Source organism: Cervus elaphus, chromosome 31 (genome assembly GCF_910594005.1).
Source record: "Cervus elaphus chromosome 31, mCerEla1.1, whole genome shotgun sequence".
NCBI lineage: Eukaryota > Metazoa > Chordata > Mammalia > Artiodactyla > Cervidae > Cervus > Cervus elaphus.
The window spans coordinates 35,797,554-35,814,739 of NC_057845.1; the positions used below are offsets into that span (position 1 = coordinate 35,797,554).

Consider the following 17,186-nt stretch of genomic DNA (forward strand, 5'->3'; position numbering starts at 1 on the left):
CACTGCAGATGGTGACTGCAGCCATGAAATTAAAAGATGCTTACTCCTTGGAAGGAAAGTTATGACCAACCTAGACAGCATATTAAAAAGCAGAGACATCACTTTGCCAGCAAAGGTCTGTCTAGTCAAAGTTGTGGTTTTTCCAGTAGTCATGTATGGATGTGAGAGTTGAACTGTAAAGAAAGTTGAGCACCGAAGAATTGATGCTTTTGAACTGTGGTGTTGGAGAAGACTCTTGAGAGTCCCGTGGACTGCAAGGAGATCCAACCAGTCCATCCTAAAGGAGATCAGTCCTGGGTGTTCATTGCAAGGACTGATGCTGAAGCTGAAACTCCAGTACTTTGGCCACCTGCTGCGAAGAGTTGACTCATTGGAAAAGACCCTGATGCTTGGAAAGATTGAGGGCAGGAGGAGAAGGGGACGACAGAGGATGAGATGGTTGGATGGCATTACTGACTCAGTGGAGATGAGCTTGGGTAAACTCCGGGAGCTGGTGATGGACAGGGAACCTGGCATGTTGCAGTCCATGGGGTCGCAAAGAGTTGGACACAACTGAGTGACTGAACTGAACTGAACTGAGGATTGACTAGTTTAATCTCTTTGCAGTCCAAGCAACTTTCAAGAGTCTTCTCTAGCACCACAACTCGAAAGCATCAATTCTTCAGTGCTTCATTATGGTCCAACTCTCACATCTGTACATGACTACCATAAAATTGATATATGGACCTTTGTTGGCAAAGTGATGTCACTGTTTTTTAATATGCTGTCTAGGTTTGTCATAACTTTCCTTCCAAGAAGCAAGCGTCTTAGTTTCATGGCAGCTGTCACCATCCACAGTGATTTTGGAGCCCCACAAAATAAAATCTGTCACTACTTCCACTTTTCCCCCTTTTATTTGCCATGAAGTGATGGGACCAGATGCCATGATCTTTTGTTTTTTGAACGTTTTTTCACTCTCCTTGTTGTTCAATGATTAAGTCATGTCCGACTCTTTGTGACTCTGCTAAGAGTCACTGTAGCACGCCAGGCCTCCCTGTCCATCACTAGCTCCTGGAGCTTGCTCAAACCATGTCCATCGAATTGGTGATGCCATCCAACCATCTCATCCTCTGTTGTCCCCTTCTCCTCCTGCCTTCAATCTTTCCCAGCATCAGGGTCTTTTCCAAGGAGTCAGTTCTTTGCATCAGGTGGCCAAAGTTTTGGAGTTTCAGCTTCAAATGAGTATTCAGGACTGATTTCCTTTAGTTTGGACTGGTTGGATCTCCTTGCAGGCCAAGGGACTCTCAAGAGTCTTCTCCAACACCACAGTTTAAAACCATCAATTCTTTGGCGCTCAGCTTTCTTTATAGTCCACTTCTCACATCCATACATGACTACTGGAAAAACCACAACTTTGACTAGACAGACCTTTGTTGGCAAAGTAATGTCTCTGCTTTTTAATATTCTGTGTAGGTTGGTCATAGCTTTTCTTTCAAGGAACAAGTGTCTTTTAATTTCATGACTGCAAACAGCATCTGCAGTGACATTGGAGCCCAAAAATATCAAGCCTCTCACTGTTTCCATTGTTTCCCCACCTTTTTGCCACGAAGTGATGGGACTGGATCCCATGATCTTTCGTTTTTTGAATGTTGAGTGTTAAGCCAGGTTTTTCACTCTTTTTCACTTTCATCAAAAGGCTCTTTAGTTCTTCGCTTTCTGCCATAAGGGTGGTGTCATCTGCATTTCTGAGGTTATTGATATTTCTCCTAGCAATCTTGATTCTAGCTTGTGCTTCATCCAGCCCATCATTTCACATGTTGTACTCTGCATATAAGTTGAATAAGCAGGGTGACAATATACAGCCTTGACATACTCCTTTTCTAATTTGGAACCAGTCTGTTTTTCCATGTCCCTTTATAGCTGTTGCTTCTTGACCTGCATAGAGATTTCTTAGGAGGCAGGTCAGGTGGTCTGGTATTCCCATCTCTTGAAGAATTTTCCACAGTTTGTTGTGATCCGCACAAAGCCTTTAGTATAGTCAATGAAGGATAAATAGCTGTTTTTCTGCAATTCCCTAGGTTTCTTTATGAGCCAGCAGATGTTGGCAATTTTTTCTCTGGTTCCTCTGACTTTTCCAAATCCAGTTTGTACATTTGGAATCTCTCAGTTCACATTCTGCTGAAGCCTAGCTTGAAGGATTTTGAGCATTACCTTGCTAGTGTGTGAAACAAGGGCAATTGTACAGTAGTTTGAACATTCTTTGGCACTGCCCTTCTTTGGATTAGAATGAAAACTGACCTTTACCAGTCCTGTGGCTGCTGCTGAGTTTTCCAAACTTGCTGACCTATGAGTGCAGTACTCTCACTGCCTCATCTTTTAGGATTTTAAATAGCTCAGCTGGAATTCTGTCACCTTGAGTGGCTTTTCAGTAGTGCTTCTTAAGGCCCACTTGACTTCACACTCCAGGTACATCTAAAAATGTGGATTAATGACTACATGGTATCTAGACATGAATTTCCTACTTACAACTCTTGTGAACTCACAGTGAGTTGATAATATTCTGTGTTAGTCAAAGAATTGTTGTGCTATTATTAAGATAGCATAAAAATCCACAAGGCAAGAAGATGAAAAAGCATTAGAGGAGAAAAAGGAAATCAGATGGGAAAGAAAATTTAGGGACTGATGGCCGCTGGTGACAGGGAAAGACTGCACCTTATTTGTTTTGTGTTACTATTATACTAAGTATTGGGTTGGCCACAATGTTTGTTCCATGAACATGGAAAAATGTGAACAAATATAGTGGCAAAGCCAACAGTAAAGAAACTACTGTTGTGTTGTGGGAGCAAGCAAGGAGATGTAAGGTTACCCCCTAGTAGAAAAAGAGTATTCAGAAAAATGTGCATTCCACAATAGCAACCTTCTTGGAGAGGAATAGAAGTAAATTACAAATGATTATCAGACATGGAGTTCCAGTCCCCATCTAGTGCTGGTTTTCTGAAATAGGATATTAAGTTGTTACATAGAGAAACTACCTAATGATATTTTATGACATTCATCTTATCATCATTACCTGACAGATTAGGAAATACCTACAGGGTTGCTTCCCTGGTGGCTCAGAGGATAAAGCGTCTGCCTGCAATGCGGGAGACCCGGGTTTGATCCCTGGGTTGGGAAGATCCCCTGGAGAAGGAAATGGCAACCCACTCCAGTACTCTTGCCTGGAGAATCCCATGGACAGAGGAGCCTGTCGGGCTACAGTCCACGGGGTCGCCAAAAGTCGGACACGGCTGAGTGACTTCACTTCACTTCACAGGGTTTTAGCAGTTTAATATTAGATTTATGTTTGCCAGTTATTATTGAAACATTGTGGAGTAGTCCTTATAACTGCTGTAAAAAGCTAGAAAATTTAGGCTATTTATAGAACACAGAGATACCAAAGTCATAGTTTTGAAACTGACTCTCCATTACATACTTAGTAATGAATAACTTGGGGAAAAGAAAATGACTTCACTTTGTAAATATGCAACTAAATTTTATGAAGGTAAATTTTAAAGAATTCAAAAAAGATGTTTAAAAATATTTGTTCATCTATTAAAATTTTTTAGTAATCTCATTAATAAAGTCAGTGAATTATGTGATATTGCTGTTTGGATTAAACTGTTATGGTAGCATGCTTCAGTGAAGTCTACTGTATATTCTGTGTGTGTGACACAGGTAACATGTGCTTGCTTTAAGTCAACATAGAAGAGTGTGTAAAACAAGGCAAATATTGCCCCCAGCCCCATTCCATACCACCACTTGTTAGTAATCTTAATCTGAATCATCTGGTGTATGTTTTTTTTTTTTTTTACCACATAAAAACATATTGTGCTTTGCATAACATTTTTTTCTCCAAAATACATTTATATTTATATATGTGTGTGTGTATATATATATGTATATATATATGTATACATATATATATAAATTTAACACTGTGTCTCTTTTAATCTGTTCTTTTAGATCACTTGAATAGTGTCATGATATGGCTGTGTCATAATTTTTGGACCATCCCAGTGGCAACTCACTCCAGTGTTCTTGCCTGGAGAATCCCAGGGACAGAGGAGCCTGGCGGGCTGCTGTCTGTGGGGCCGCACAGAGTCGGACCCGACTGAAGCGACTTAGCAACAGCAGCATCCAGTACTCCTGGACATTCATAGCACTTGCAGTTTTTTTATGATTATAATATTCAAATGAACTTTTTACATATCTGTTTATACATTGGCTATTTTGTTTCTGATATATTCATAAAAGTGGAATTTGTTAGATTAAAAGGAATGCATAAAATTATTATTACTACTGAATAGGTACTAAATGAGCACAGTAAGAAAAAAATAAAAAAGTCACCATGTTCCATTACATACTAATTCCTTGTATGCTTAAACAGACAAGATTGTGGAATCTGTCATCTGATTTACATATCAACCCAGGAGGTTGGATCATAATCATCGTTAGTATCTAATCAGTGAAGTACACCAGTGACTATCTTGATATCCAGTATTCAGTGACACTCGTGATTTATCATGGGCATTGCAGTAAAATGTGTGACAGGTTCTTATATTACAGGCATTTATATTGGTCAGTCCCATTGTTTAATAGGGCTTCCTTGGTGGTTCAGGTGGTAAAGAATCTGCCTGCAATGCAGGAGACCCTGGTTTGATCCTGGGGTTGGGAATATCCCCTGGAGAAGGGAATGACAACCCACTCTAGTGTATTCTGGCCTGGAGAATTCCATGGACTGAGGAGCCTGGTGGGCTAAGTCAATGGGGTCACAGAGAGTTAGACATGACTGAGTGACTCACACTTTCATTGTTTAACAGATTTTAATATAGAAATTGATATTTTATGGATAAAACACACTACCAGATTTTCAAAGGAGATGCAGACAATTTGCAGATTTTCAATTTTTATTGCTTCTGTACAAAATAAGACTGGGAGAATCAAGATAAAACCAGTGATGAGTGTTTCGTTGGTAATTTACTAGTCTTGCAAGGAACTGGTTTAAAGAAGTTGGCTAGAAAAGACATTTGCTCTCCTACTCTCCTGCCCCCATTGCTGTGTTGTGGTAACAAATCTTTATTTTCTCTCATGTATCCTCAGCAGCTAGAGTAGCTTCAAGTACACAATAAGAACTAAATACTAGTTGACTGCATATTACTCATGTTTAACCAAGAACTTGAGGCCATGAACTTTTAAATTATGATTCCAACATTTAAACAAGAGCACGCCAAGCATTCATCCTAAGTAGTATGCATATAAAACAAGTGAAATCAAGTAACATGATGGAAGTCATGCCATACGTATAAAATACATCACAAGTCCTATTCTACTTGCTAGTTTTAATCTTCACTGGGCTAGGTTAGCTAGTCTGATCCCAGGAACATTTTTGCATCATGAGATACCATACTATAGGTGCATAATACAACTCAATTTACACAGAAAAAAAGGGAACTGTTATGAAACTCAAAAGCATACATTCAATTGGTTTACATTTAATAAAGGTTATGATGAGATTTTTTAGGAAAAATGATAAGTCTCTGATGGTTTGGAGATACTAAAGTGGAAACAAATTTCTTAAGGCCCTACCTACCAGTTGGACTTCAGAAAAAAAAAGTCAGTTACTTTATAAATTCACTGAAAAGTCGAAGTCGCTCAGTCGTGTCCAACTCTTTGCAACCCCATGGGCTATAGCCTGTTAGGCTCCTCCGTCCATGGGATTTTCCAGGTAAGAATACTAGAGTGAATTGCCATTTCCTTCTCCAGGTGATCTTCCCGACCCAGGGGTCAAACCCAGGTCTCCCGAATTGCAGGCAGACTCTTTACTGACTGAGCCACCAGGGAATCACCAAAAATATAAATTCATTAATATTTTACAAATAGCAGTAAATAGAAGGACTATTTGCCCTCAAAACTATGTAAAACTAATAAAAGACACTTTCCACTTCTATACATTTTCCTCCAGTGATGAATAAGGATATAGCAAATCTTTCAAAATCCCACTAAAACTTATGAGATGCAAATTAGGCCCTTGTCTTCCATAATTAGTATTTCTAAAGGTAGAAAATTAGAGTATGTTTCCAATTAAAAGTACTGATTAAGTGTATTTAAATATTACCTATATAATTTTAGGGGAAAGGGGTTATCTGTAGCTATGATGTAGATTTGATTTGACAGAATATATGCTTTGACACTAGGGGTAAGGACTGATAATCTTTCAAACAGATGTAACTAGTAGGAAAATAAATCTATACTCAAAATTTTATTATCTGTTGGAATTACAAAATATATGCTATTAACCCACAAAACAAGCTTTCAAAAAATTCTGAAACAATTTTTGAAATTTATTTCTAAAAGTCACAGAGACAAAACTTTAAAAGCAACAATTTATACTAAGTATACATGCATGAGCAAAAAAATAAGCAAGGGAATACACAAATGAACATAGTAAAATTTTAATGAATACAGTATTCTGGATACAAGTAGAATACCACTACGTAAGAACTGTATTTACCTCAAAAGTCTATGGTAGTATGGATTGAGATAAACCAGGCTTAGGATAGTCACTTCACTATTCACATTTTAATCAGGGCTGACTAGAAGCCAAAACAACTTATTTTAGGCTAAGATTTTCAATTAAATTATAGAATGAATTTTCTATTTAATAAACATGTTTGAAAGTGATCTGTACTCATTTAAAGGCAGCTGGGGCAAGTCAAACCACAGAGAGCCCTTACAAAGACTAAGCACCAAATGACAAATTGTGGCTTTTGTTTTGGGCCACCTTACATTTTTTTTAAATGTATTTTCTATTAACATTTACGTACAGATTCTTTCAGGCAAAAGATCTGAATGTGGAACTTTCTGCTTCAAGATCTTGCCAACTGTCACTTACAAGAGTTTTTAAGCAATGAATACTTCTGAACAATCCCAAGCTGATACTTAATTGGTTACAATTTTAAGATGCAGAACTTTAAAGTATTTTGGTCCCTGAAAATTCATAGGGCCAAATGCCTTAACTGGAAGTAGCATTTGTTTAAAATAAAAGAAGTCTTACTCAAAGATGATAATGAATAAAATAACTATTTAGGCTCCAGTACGCAACCTTTCTAAATTTTCACCCTGTAAGAAATGATTATAATGTCTTTCAGGCTTGCTATATGCCCCGGACAATCAAAAGAAACCAACAAGGAATTTAACATTTCAACAAGTTAGGAACTATTTACTGTAAGCATATAGTGAAATTCTGGAAGACATACTACCATACTTTGAGAAAACGCTATTTTTTAACAGGTAAGCATGTGTTGAAGGCAGTTTATAAATGAAACATAACAAATCTTATGTTTATGCATACAACTTATAAAGCAGAAAATAATGTGCTATTTCTTTCCAATAGTATAGCATCACACTAACACTATAGTTAAGGTTGAAAGCGTCTGTACACATGTCCACTACACGCCACAGCAGCGTATGCCTCTTAGATATTCTGTTCATTATCCAACGTATGCCAACCATGGTTTCACAGATTTGTACCAGTTTGAGCAGGCTAATACAATCATTCTGCCTTATCTATTTAACTATGAAGTAAAGTTAACCAGTTTCAGGGAACGAAAAATTTCACAATCAGTAAAGAAACATATTAAACCTCTGCAACAGGATGGAAAATGCTTCTAAGGACATGATATAATCCTAACAGAAGGACAGTTTATGCCTCTAGATATAGTGTATGTGCGAAAAGTTAGGAGCCTGGAGAAATACATCAAGCTATATGGGACCTAAACGATTATCAAATTAGTTTTAACTACTAAATACTCAAATGTGAATTATTGGTGTTTTTCTAGTGCAACATCATCCAGTTTACTGCTGAGGACTACTCAAAGCTCTTCTGCCACTACGTGTTTGCTGTTAGTGCAAATTAGTATCTAAATAGGGCGCTGTCTGATTCATGAGTCTTGAAAAAATTAGAATGATTGTTTATCTAACCTTATCTTTGTATTCTGAAAAGAATGCTATAAAACCCAATTATTTTCCTAGCTTTGTAGATCTTGTACCATCTTAGATAATTCAAATCAAACATGGTTGCCTGCAAATCCTTTATTAGAAGTAAAAACAAAGTACATTTTGGTTATGTTTTGCTGCTGGTCTCCTCTTGTATGTGCTTTATCAATGAGCACTATTCTGGGCATTAATTGTGCTCCTTTAATGTAACTGAACATGAGAAGACCTGGTAGCTCAAATTTTGACAAGTGATTTTTTTTTTTGGTGGCAGGCTTATTTAAAAATGAAAACAACCAAAAAACCTCACATAAATCTAAAATCAGATGGGCACTTTGACAACCCAAACTAGGAACTTGAATCTACCAAAAAAGATATAGAAAGCTGTTTCTGAAAAACATAAATCTTTTTCTTACTCACTTTGGCTTTTTTTAAATGAAGATTTGTGGTAAAATGATCTCAAGGATAACTCCCTCTACATCACATAGGGCATCAATTATCAGTGCTTGTAATAGAAATATATTTTATAAACACTTTTAACTTGAATGTTTTCAAAGAATTTAAGACTTTTTTTTTTAAAGCTCTAGTCCAAGTTTTCAGCTGTTCAATTTTTAAAAAATATATTTAGGGTATCCAACAAAGACAACTGGGCTAAGCTACTTTAATTAACCTTACAGGATAGTGAAGTTCAGATAGAGCTCATTTCCTGAACATGGTTGACCTTTAACAGAACTGATTTATTTCCTCACCCAAACAGTTATGCAGGATACTGCCAGATCGCCACTACAAAAAAAAACCTTGCCAGTATTTCTAGACAATGGTTTATCATCTATGTTTAAAAACCTTGTACCACCAGAGGCAAAGCACATAAAAGTGAAAGTAAGTAAACTTATTTCTAGTCTATTTATCTAAATAAACTTTTATAAAATCATATGGAAAATTAATGCATAAAAAGTAATCTCATTATCTGATTTGTCAGTCAAAAAGTAATTGCTAATTCTCTGTAAAAACAGGAAACTCAATCATAAAATGTCTAGTTTAAATTAAAATGCCAATCTTGAAGTCTTTTAATACCATGACATAAAAAAAGAAGTTTGCAAATTCAGGATGACACTTGAAATAAAAGCTATGGTTCAAAAGTCTGTTTATAGTTAAGAGACTAAAATCGTATCACTGCAAAATTCCCCGTGGCTTTTGGCACTGACATGAAGATTTCAGTCTTTTGGTCACTTGAAGCTGCTACTAAATACAACAAGAAGCCTTTAAAAAAAAAAAGGGAAAAAAGACAGTGAGGAACTGAAGGATAGTTAAGGTAACTACATCATTTACAAGTAAAGCATAGTCTGCAATAAACAGTCTTTTTCTGCTAGGAATCTGAAGATATAAGAATAGTTTCCCACCCTCCCTTCTTTTTTGAGGATCCTCTAAATCAGGGAAATAATTTAAGTTACTGTGAGTGGTATTGCCTGGCAGCAGCTTCAATTTCCTAGGCTAGTCGTCAATCCAAGTAATTAAGTAATCTCACAAGGAATAATTATACATGGCAACAGGGTAAAAAAGCAGGGCAGTTCTTCCATGCACAAACATTTCAGGAGAAAAACCATCAATTTTAAAGATAACCATCAGGTTTCAGGTATCCTAGCACACTCTAAACCCTAAGTTTTGCTTTACACCATTGGTGACTAAAATTAACAATACATTTTGCAGTGAGTTTTTTTTTTGTTGTTTTTTTTTTTTAAATTTTTTGCCTGCAACTGTATATACATTGCAAAACTATTCTGCATCACATGATTTAAAATGAAATAAATATAAAAATGAACCACACAATCAACACATAACTTTTAATACTCCACATTATTTATCTTGATCACAATGGTGGTAACCTCCTTGTCAACAATCTTGTGAGTTAAGGAGCTGATTCTCATTCTCGTATCCATCAGGCAGGTATGCTCTCCTCAGCTGGTCTGACTTGGGTATGGAGCCTCCATTCTTCACATGGCGAGACAGGAAAGCACGGACTGCTGGGTGATCAGCCTTCTCAAGTGGGATATTGGCTTCCAGGCACATTTTCACAAAGTCCTGGATAACACTGACTTTCTCTGTCTGCGCAGTACTGTTGCACTGAAGCGATGCAGTTAGAGGCCTCTGCTTCTTTCTCACATTCTGCTCTTCAAATTCTGCCTTCCTCTTGGTGTGAGTCTTTGACTTGAGGTGGTCACTAATGGCAGACTTGCGAACATGATTCAGAACCACATTGCAAGAAGTGCAGAAGAGTTTTCCTCCATCTTCGTGCAGCTCACCTCCAAACTCAGTGACTCGATCCAGGGGAGTCACATACAAAGCAGTCTTAGAACGGTTTCGAGCAGGTGGTGCTGTTACTACAAATCGTTCCATTCTGACTTTGAATTGGGTTCTTTCAAGACAAGAGAAACAAAAGATAAGTGTTATAACACTTCATGCAGAAAGCAAAAATAAAAGGCAGGTATAAACATTTTGAGATTAAAGGCTTCAGAAAATTTAATTCAAATTATTATTAATAGACTTATCTAGTAAGTCTTAACTTACCTGAAATATGTTAAGGGAAGGGAAAACCAGAGCAAGTTACTAGTACCAAGTAAGTTCATTCCTTGCTTTTGAAGAAATTAAATTTGAACAATTAAAAAAGAACTCCAACTATCATAGATGTCACTATCCTTTAGAAAAATCTAACTACAGGTCTACATTAATAGTATCAATTGTATGAATCTCATCTAATTTAGATGTACAATTTTAAAAGAACTTTGTTCCTGTCACAATTCTGGGACGACAGATTTTACGAAAACAACTTCAAGGAATTATGTACAAAATTTATTCAAACAGGTGAGCCATTAAGCTGGTATAATTCTATATGGAGATGAATATAACTTCTAAAGTTGTTCTGAGAATAAAGAGAGTAAAAGTCAAGAAAGGACACAGGCCAAATGTGATTAAAAGCAGCAACAATCACATTAAATTTTACAGTCAAAATATAGAGCTCAAATTAGTCATTTTAATTTAATGTATTTACACCTCTACTAAGACACCGTTCCAAAAGGTGATGATAGTCAAGCTATGCAAAGTAGCTTTTCTAACACTTTTGTTTACATTGAAGAATAATGTTTACATTTGCGAATATTTATTTCATTTATTAACTATTAAGTTAGACCAAAACTAAGAACTTAATACAGTTATCTAGTACATGATGGATGCTCAATCACAATTTATTTGATATGGGATAATAAGTGATTATTTTCACAAATATTTAACTCAGAAACAATAATTTCTCAATTTATCCCAACAACAGATTTTTCTGATCATTGCCAAAATCATAAGGTTACGGGCACTGAAAACTTGAGATAACAAAGGTTGTAAATGATAACCATTTGTTGGATTAAACTCTTACATTAGTCCAGATAAAAGAAACTGAAGTGAATTTGATAGATTTCAGGATGGAATTCTGTTCCATTTAAATACACTAGAGAAAAATTCCCAGGTGTGTTCTGAAGAACTATGCTTTATAAGCATAATCAAAAACATTGGAGTATTCCATTAATCTATGCTACAGAATTCACAACTGGTTAACATGAAATCTCTCTCAAAAGAATTTATGTATTAGCCACCTGTGGCCATAACCTCAGAGAACTCAACATTTCACAGTATTCTTGGAAGGTTTAGGCTTTAATAGGTTTAATTCTGTTCTTTTTTTTTCCAATAAAAATCTGTTAACCCAAGGCTCTCATGTGTCAAATATTATTTAGGCTATAGGTTTTCAATTGCAGAAGACAATTCCTGCGTACTTAACAGTGAATTACCATTACACATATTTGTACTTTATGGTATGTGTCGTAGAATCTTGGATACCAAGTCAGTCCCAATTATAATGAATGGTTCCAAGCTCTTTATGAAAAACATTACATATTTGTGCCTAGTAATGATTAAATCATTCTATGTTTAAAGTCTTCTATCTTTGGATTTCAAACTGTAAACAATTAACATGTTCGTTATTCTCCAAAGCATAAAACACGCATTCACTTGTGTTAATATGAAAGGCCTATTCATTACAAAATTTTGTAAGTTTTCTAGTATATTTGTGTTACTGCAGAGGCAAGTATCTACCCAGTAGAGGTTGCTCGAGTTTACAGAACCGAAGAACAAAAGTGTTTTCCATAGAAGTATAGATATTTTAAACGAGGAAGTTAAAAAGTTAAGGGCAGTAATTGGCCAACAAAAGAAAACAAGCAAATCATTTACTGGATAAAAATAAAACTCATCATAAGTTTTCAAGTTTAAATGTTTACCGGATAAGTTTCCAGTTTTTTTCGTCTTGATACCTAGCAGTGAAGGGTCTCCAGCGCAAAACCAAAGACGCATTAAATCCTGGCCCTTTCCGTTTGTTCAAACCCGGATATGCCTTCAAATCAGTTTTTCAACAAGTGGTGATGGGGAAACAGTTTCTGGGCTTGCACCCTATTTTCCCTGAGGTGCTGGGAAGTCATGCCTTTACTGAAAAACACGAAAAACAAACGGAAAGAAAAAATGGAGGAGGGGGAAGAAGGGTGGATGAAAAAAAACGAAGAACGTGCACGACAGCCACCACGCAGGTGTGTTTAAAATCACCCTAGTTAAGTCCATAAATCCGGATCCCAACGTTTACCCCAGCTCTCCTCAGCCCAGTCCCTCCTCAGTCGTCCGCCCCGATCTGAGCCTCCTCGCGCGCCCCAGCCCCAGGGACCGGGAGGAGGGAAAGGCGGGGCTCGCGACGCTCCTGGCGTCTAGACTCCCTCCTCCCGCGCGGAGCCCAGCACGCCGGCGTCTCACCGCCCCTGCCCGCTAGCTGGGCAGGGCCGAGTCCCAGCTGCCGGCCGCGGGCCCGGGAACTCGACAGCCGAGTTGGCGGCAGTCTCAAGGGAGGAGGCGGCAGGCGCCTGGCGGAGGCGGCCGCTGTCAGGCTTCCCGTCCCCTCCCTCTTCCTCCCGCCGACAACGGCGCCCCGGCCCCGCCCCCCGGCTCCCGCTCGGGACGGAAGGCCCCGGGCCCAAAGCCCGCACCAACGGCCGGGCCCACCCTCGGCCTCCCTAGCTCCTCGGTACCGTAGGATCTGGGCCGTCGCTAGGGGAAGTGGACGATACACGGCCGGAAAGGAAAAGAGGAGGAAGAATAGGAGGAGCAATAGGGTGAGGGAGGAGGACCAGTCGCCGCCGCCACCGCCGCCGTCGCCGCCGCTGTTGCCCGATCGAGCCCCGCGGCGGCCGCCGTGTCCCCCGCCGCGCCCCGTCCTCCTGCGCCGCCAGTGGCAGAGCTCGTAGGCGGGCCCCAGCAACCGCCGAGCAACATTGACCAACGGACTGCAAGTCTATCAAACAGACGGCAAATTTGACCAATAGTGGTGGAAGGGCGGACATGTGCATGATTGGCGGCTAGCGTTCTCCAATGAAAACTGGGGGCGTGGGTGGGCGGAGCCGGAAGTAGAGCCAGCCGAGAGCCCCCTGTCCGGCTGGGGAGGAGAGAAGGGGGAGGGAACTAGAGGAGGAGGAGGAGGTTAGCTGAGGCAGCTACAGCGGCGGCGGCGCAGGGGTTGGTACGCGCTGGGCGGCGAGAGCCTCATGGCGGAGGAAGAGAGCGACCAGGAGGCCGAACGCCTCGGAGAAGAGCTCGTGGCCATTGTAGAGTCCCCGCCAGGCCCAGCCGGGCTTAGAGCTGCGGGCGACGGCAGAGGCGGCGCTGGCGGCGGCAGCTGCGGTGGTGGCGGCGTCGGGATCAGCAGTCGGGATTACTGCCGACGCTTCTGTCAGGTGAGGCGCCCGTCGGCCGCCCGCCCGGACTTGTCAGCCGGTCCTGGGCCTCCCTGCCTCCCCTGTTCTTCTCGTCCCCGAGTCTGGGCTGTGTCCGGCGCTCGCGCCAACCGGCGCAGCGAGGAGCGTGAGGATGAAACTCCCCCCCTCCACCTATCCGGCTTGGGGTGGGGGGCGGGGAGCGGGTTCGGGATGACCCGCGCAGGTTTAGGGTTGCGGAGAAAGTGAGAGTTTGTCCGGGGTGGAGGGGCTGGACCGGAGGGTCAGCTGGCAGGAAAGCTCTGTACTGACATGCCTCCCCTGCCCCGGATAGACCCCTTTCTGCCCGAGGGTCCCGCCTCTCTTGTGTTTCCTATCCTATTTCTTGTCACCTCATTCGGAGTCTCTGGCAACATATCTTGCCTTCCCTTCTCCGCCCCTTGCCCCCCGTATTCTCCCCTTTTTCGGATATGGGAGGCGTGCCATCTCTCTACCGCCCCCTCTCCTGTCATCGCCACCCCTCCCCCTCTGCTAGGGTCTCCTGTCATCCCCTCACGAGATCCCGCTGGGCCAGTTCTCCAGTTGGCTTAGGCGCTGACCCACAGTGATTTAGTTACTTTTTTGGGAGGTGGGGTTAAGGCCATGGGATTGTCATCTTTCCTTTTCTTACCCCCTTTCCCCGATACACACAAGCTCTTTTCTGATAAACTGCTAATAGAGAAAGTAGCTTTCCTGAAAGTATTGCTCTGGTTACATCACCACCCCCCCCCCGCCGTTCCTTTAAATTATAGTGTATTTTATTTAGCCTGTAAAAAAAAAAAAAGACAACAAAACAGTGTCTAAACAATGACAGTAAATTACTTACTTGGTCGACAGCCACAACGATTTGATGTATTTAGAACGTTTAAGCATAATCAAATATTAAAGTACCATATTTGTGCAGGGATAAAATTTATGTAATCTATACATTTACATCTGCGTATACTTGTAGTTTAACATTTTGTTCTCTTTCATAGCGCTATTATTTTGCAAACTCTTGGGAAAAATTTAATTAATCCTTTTCCATCTCATTCCTTTGTTTATTATCTTGGATGTATAGGATTCAAATCTTGGTTCCACTACTCCTAGCTGTGTTATCTTAAACAGATTACTTAACCTCTTTGTGCCTTAGTTTCTTTACCATCAAATCCGGATAGTAATTAAACGAGTGAATATGTAAAGGATCCAAACTGTTTGGATCCTTTACATATTAAAGTTAGCTATTAATTTCATTCTGGTAGCAAGTAAGAAATAAAGCTAAACAGAAATGAGCATCATGTTTGCTGAAATTTGATTTTATGTCTTTCCAAGCATTGAGAGATTGCTTGGAAAAAAGGGTGGGGTTGACATTTTCAGGGAGATTTCATCCCCCTCTTCTCCAAAATAGGTAAGTTTGTTTGATGGTGGAAATTGTCTTGTTATACAGGATATGTGAGTTTCCTTTGGCATTGCTCTCTGTTTAGTAACTTTCTTAAAAAAAAATTTTTTTTTTGGTATTGGCATTCAGAATTTAGAGATTGTGTCTTTATAGAGCTTGTCTTCTGTTTTACATGTAGAAACCATGTTTTCAGTAGATTATTTACCTGTAGGAGTTTTAAACTTACGTAAAATTATGTTACAATTGATCTTTTTAATAGAGTCACAGACAGAAAGTCTATCTTTATCTATATTTTGCTTTATTATATCAGTAATGAGCATCTTGGCTTTGGTTACATTTAGCTTTGTAAATCTATTTGCTGTAGAATGCAAAACTTAGTTTGAGGGCCAGAACATTTTTGGAGAACTTTTAATTACTTTCCTTCTATTTCTTGAAACCAACTTCAAGAACAAATTAATAAATTTAGCTTGTGAAATACAGTGTCCGAATAGTGACAGTAAATTATTTTAAGAACAAAAGAAGTTGACTATTTTATAAAACTCCACTACCTCCTAAAATATCCAAGGAAATAAAAGTAAATAGGAAGAGCTTAGTAACCTTTATATTGCTAAATTATGACTGTTATACTGACATACTTTCATGTTACCAACTTTTACCTGAAATCTCATACTTTATAGTACTCTACATTACCAAAAGATCTCTTCTTAGGGTTCCTATCCTGGTTCCACCTTGCAGGTGAGCTTTGTGAAGTGTTTTTTTTGTGTTAAAACTTTAAGATGGAATAAAAGATTACCTGAATTAAGTTGAATTTTACCGACTGATTAATAGTATTCTAGTATAATAATTATGCTTTATTTGCCAGTAAGGGAAGCAGTGGATTATACAATCTAATTCCTAAAGATTGTTTCTTTTTAAATATTTGGTTTCCTAATACTCGCTCAGGGTAACTTGCCTTCATTAATAAATTACTAGTTGTGAGTAATCCATAAAATGGATAACACGTACTTGAGTTGGTGACAGTTAACTCAATATATGAATTATACACACAGCCTTGTAAAGTTGAGAAGAAAGGCTCCAATTTTTTCTTCCTCCTTTTAGAGAGAAATATGAATCAAAATTTCTTGGCAGTTAGTTGTGTGGGTGAAGGGAGAGGAAGGAACACTTCTTTTCAAGAATGGTTCTGTGTCTTTTACCACAGGGAAAAGTACAACAGAAGACTGTAGATAATATAAGTGAAAAATTATGCATGCACTCAATGCATTTGATGATAAAGTTTTCTATTTGAGAAATAATACTAGTAATTATAAATCTTAAACTAAGGGGATAATCCCTTAGCCTATAGCTGATTTTTGAGATGATGGATTTGGGAGACTGAAAATGTTCATTTCCAGTTACATTGAATAATGTTTGACTGACTGCCCCATCATATCCTCCATTGGCTTTTATTAGTACAGGCCCAACAAATGCTTAAATAGAATTGGCCCTTAGCTGATAGTTAATTTGAGGATGAAAGGAAGAGAAATGTAGTTTTTATTGAGGGCCTACTAACTCTTAAGGCCTTCAGATAGGTCTTGTTATGCAAGTTACATTGTTGAAATTGAGGCCTGAGCAAGTTAGTCTGTCAGGTGAATAAGCTGGGATTTTTGGACCCAGCCTTCGATGTCTTGTGAACTATAGATTGAAATTACAAATGAATCCTCAAATAATTATAAAGTGACTTTTATTTTTCTTGGTCAAGTTGTACAAGAGAGACGAAAAACTTACTGAAGAACTCAGAATAATGGATGGAAAATTTTAAAAGTACTCTTTCATTATGCCACAGTATAAAAAATATTCCAAGTAACAGTTAACTATCTCTGATTTCTTAGGGGCTGTGAACATTTATTTCCCTGATACCTGAAGGTTGTGGTAATTCAACTTAATTTTGTTGCTAGATACATTGAAATCTTTTATCACAAATTATAAATTAA

The 17,186-nt window shown here is 39.0% G+C and overlaps 2 protein-coding genes across 5 annotated transcripts in view; one reads left to right on the forward strand and one right to left on the reverse strand.

Annotated features, from left to right (window-relative positions):
- Positions 1-6,338: 6,338 nt before the first annotated feature.
- CGGBP1 (CGG triplet repeat binding protein 1) lies at positions 6,339-13,313 on the reverse strand. Of its 3 annotated transcripts, none has more exons than XM_043892842.1 (3): positions 13,119-13,313; positions 12,327-12,531; positions 6,339-10,423 (listed from the first exon to the last, which is right to left on the reverse strand). In XM_043892842.1, exon 3 carries the CDS (start codon positions 10,402-10,404, stop codon positions 9,901-9,903), a length of 504 nt encoding a protein of 167 aa, XP_043748777.1. In that variant the 5' UTR covers positions 10,405-10,423; positions 12,327-12,531; positions 13,119-13,313; the 3' UTR covers positions 6,339-9,900. The 3 variants fall into 3 exon arrangements, with proteins under 3 accessions (XP_043748777.1, XP_043748778.1, XP_043748779.1); XM_043892843.1 differs by having other exon boundaries at positions 12,360-12,531; positions 13,119-13,305; XM_043892844.1 differs by lacking the exon at positions 13,119-13,313 and adding an exon at positions 12,683-12,924.
- Positions 13,314-13,396: 83 nt separating this feature from the next.
- The window catches only part of ZNF654 (zinc finger protein 654), an 88,576-nt gene continuing 84,786 nt past the window's right edge, over positions 13,397-17,186 (forward strand). For both annotated transcript variants that reach the window (XM_043892836.1, XM_043892835.1), the window contains exon 1: positions 13,397-13,820. In XM_043892836.1, coding sequence (XP_043748771.1) covers positions 13,632-13,820 — 189 coding nt within the window. In that variant the 5' untranslated portion in view covers positions 13,397-13,631. The remainder of the gene's footprint in view (positions 13,821-17,186) is intronic.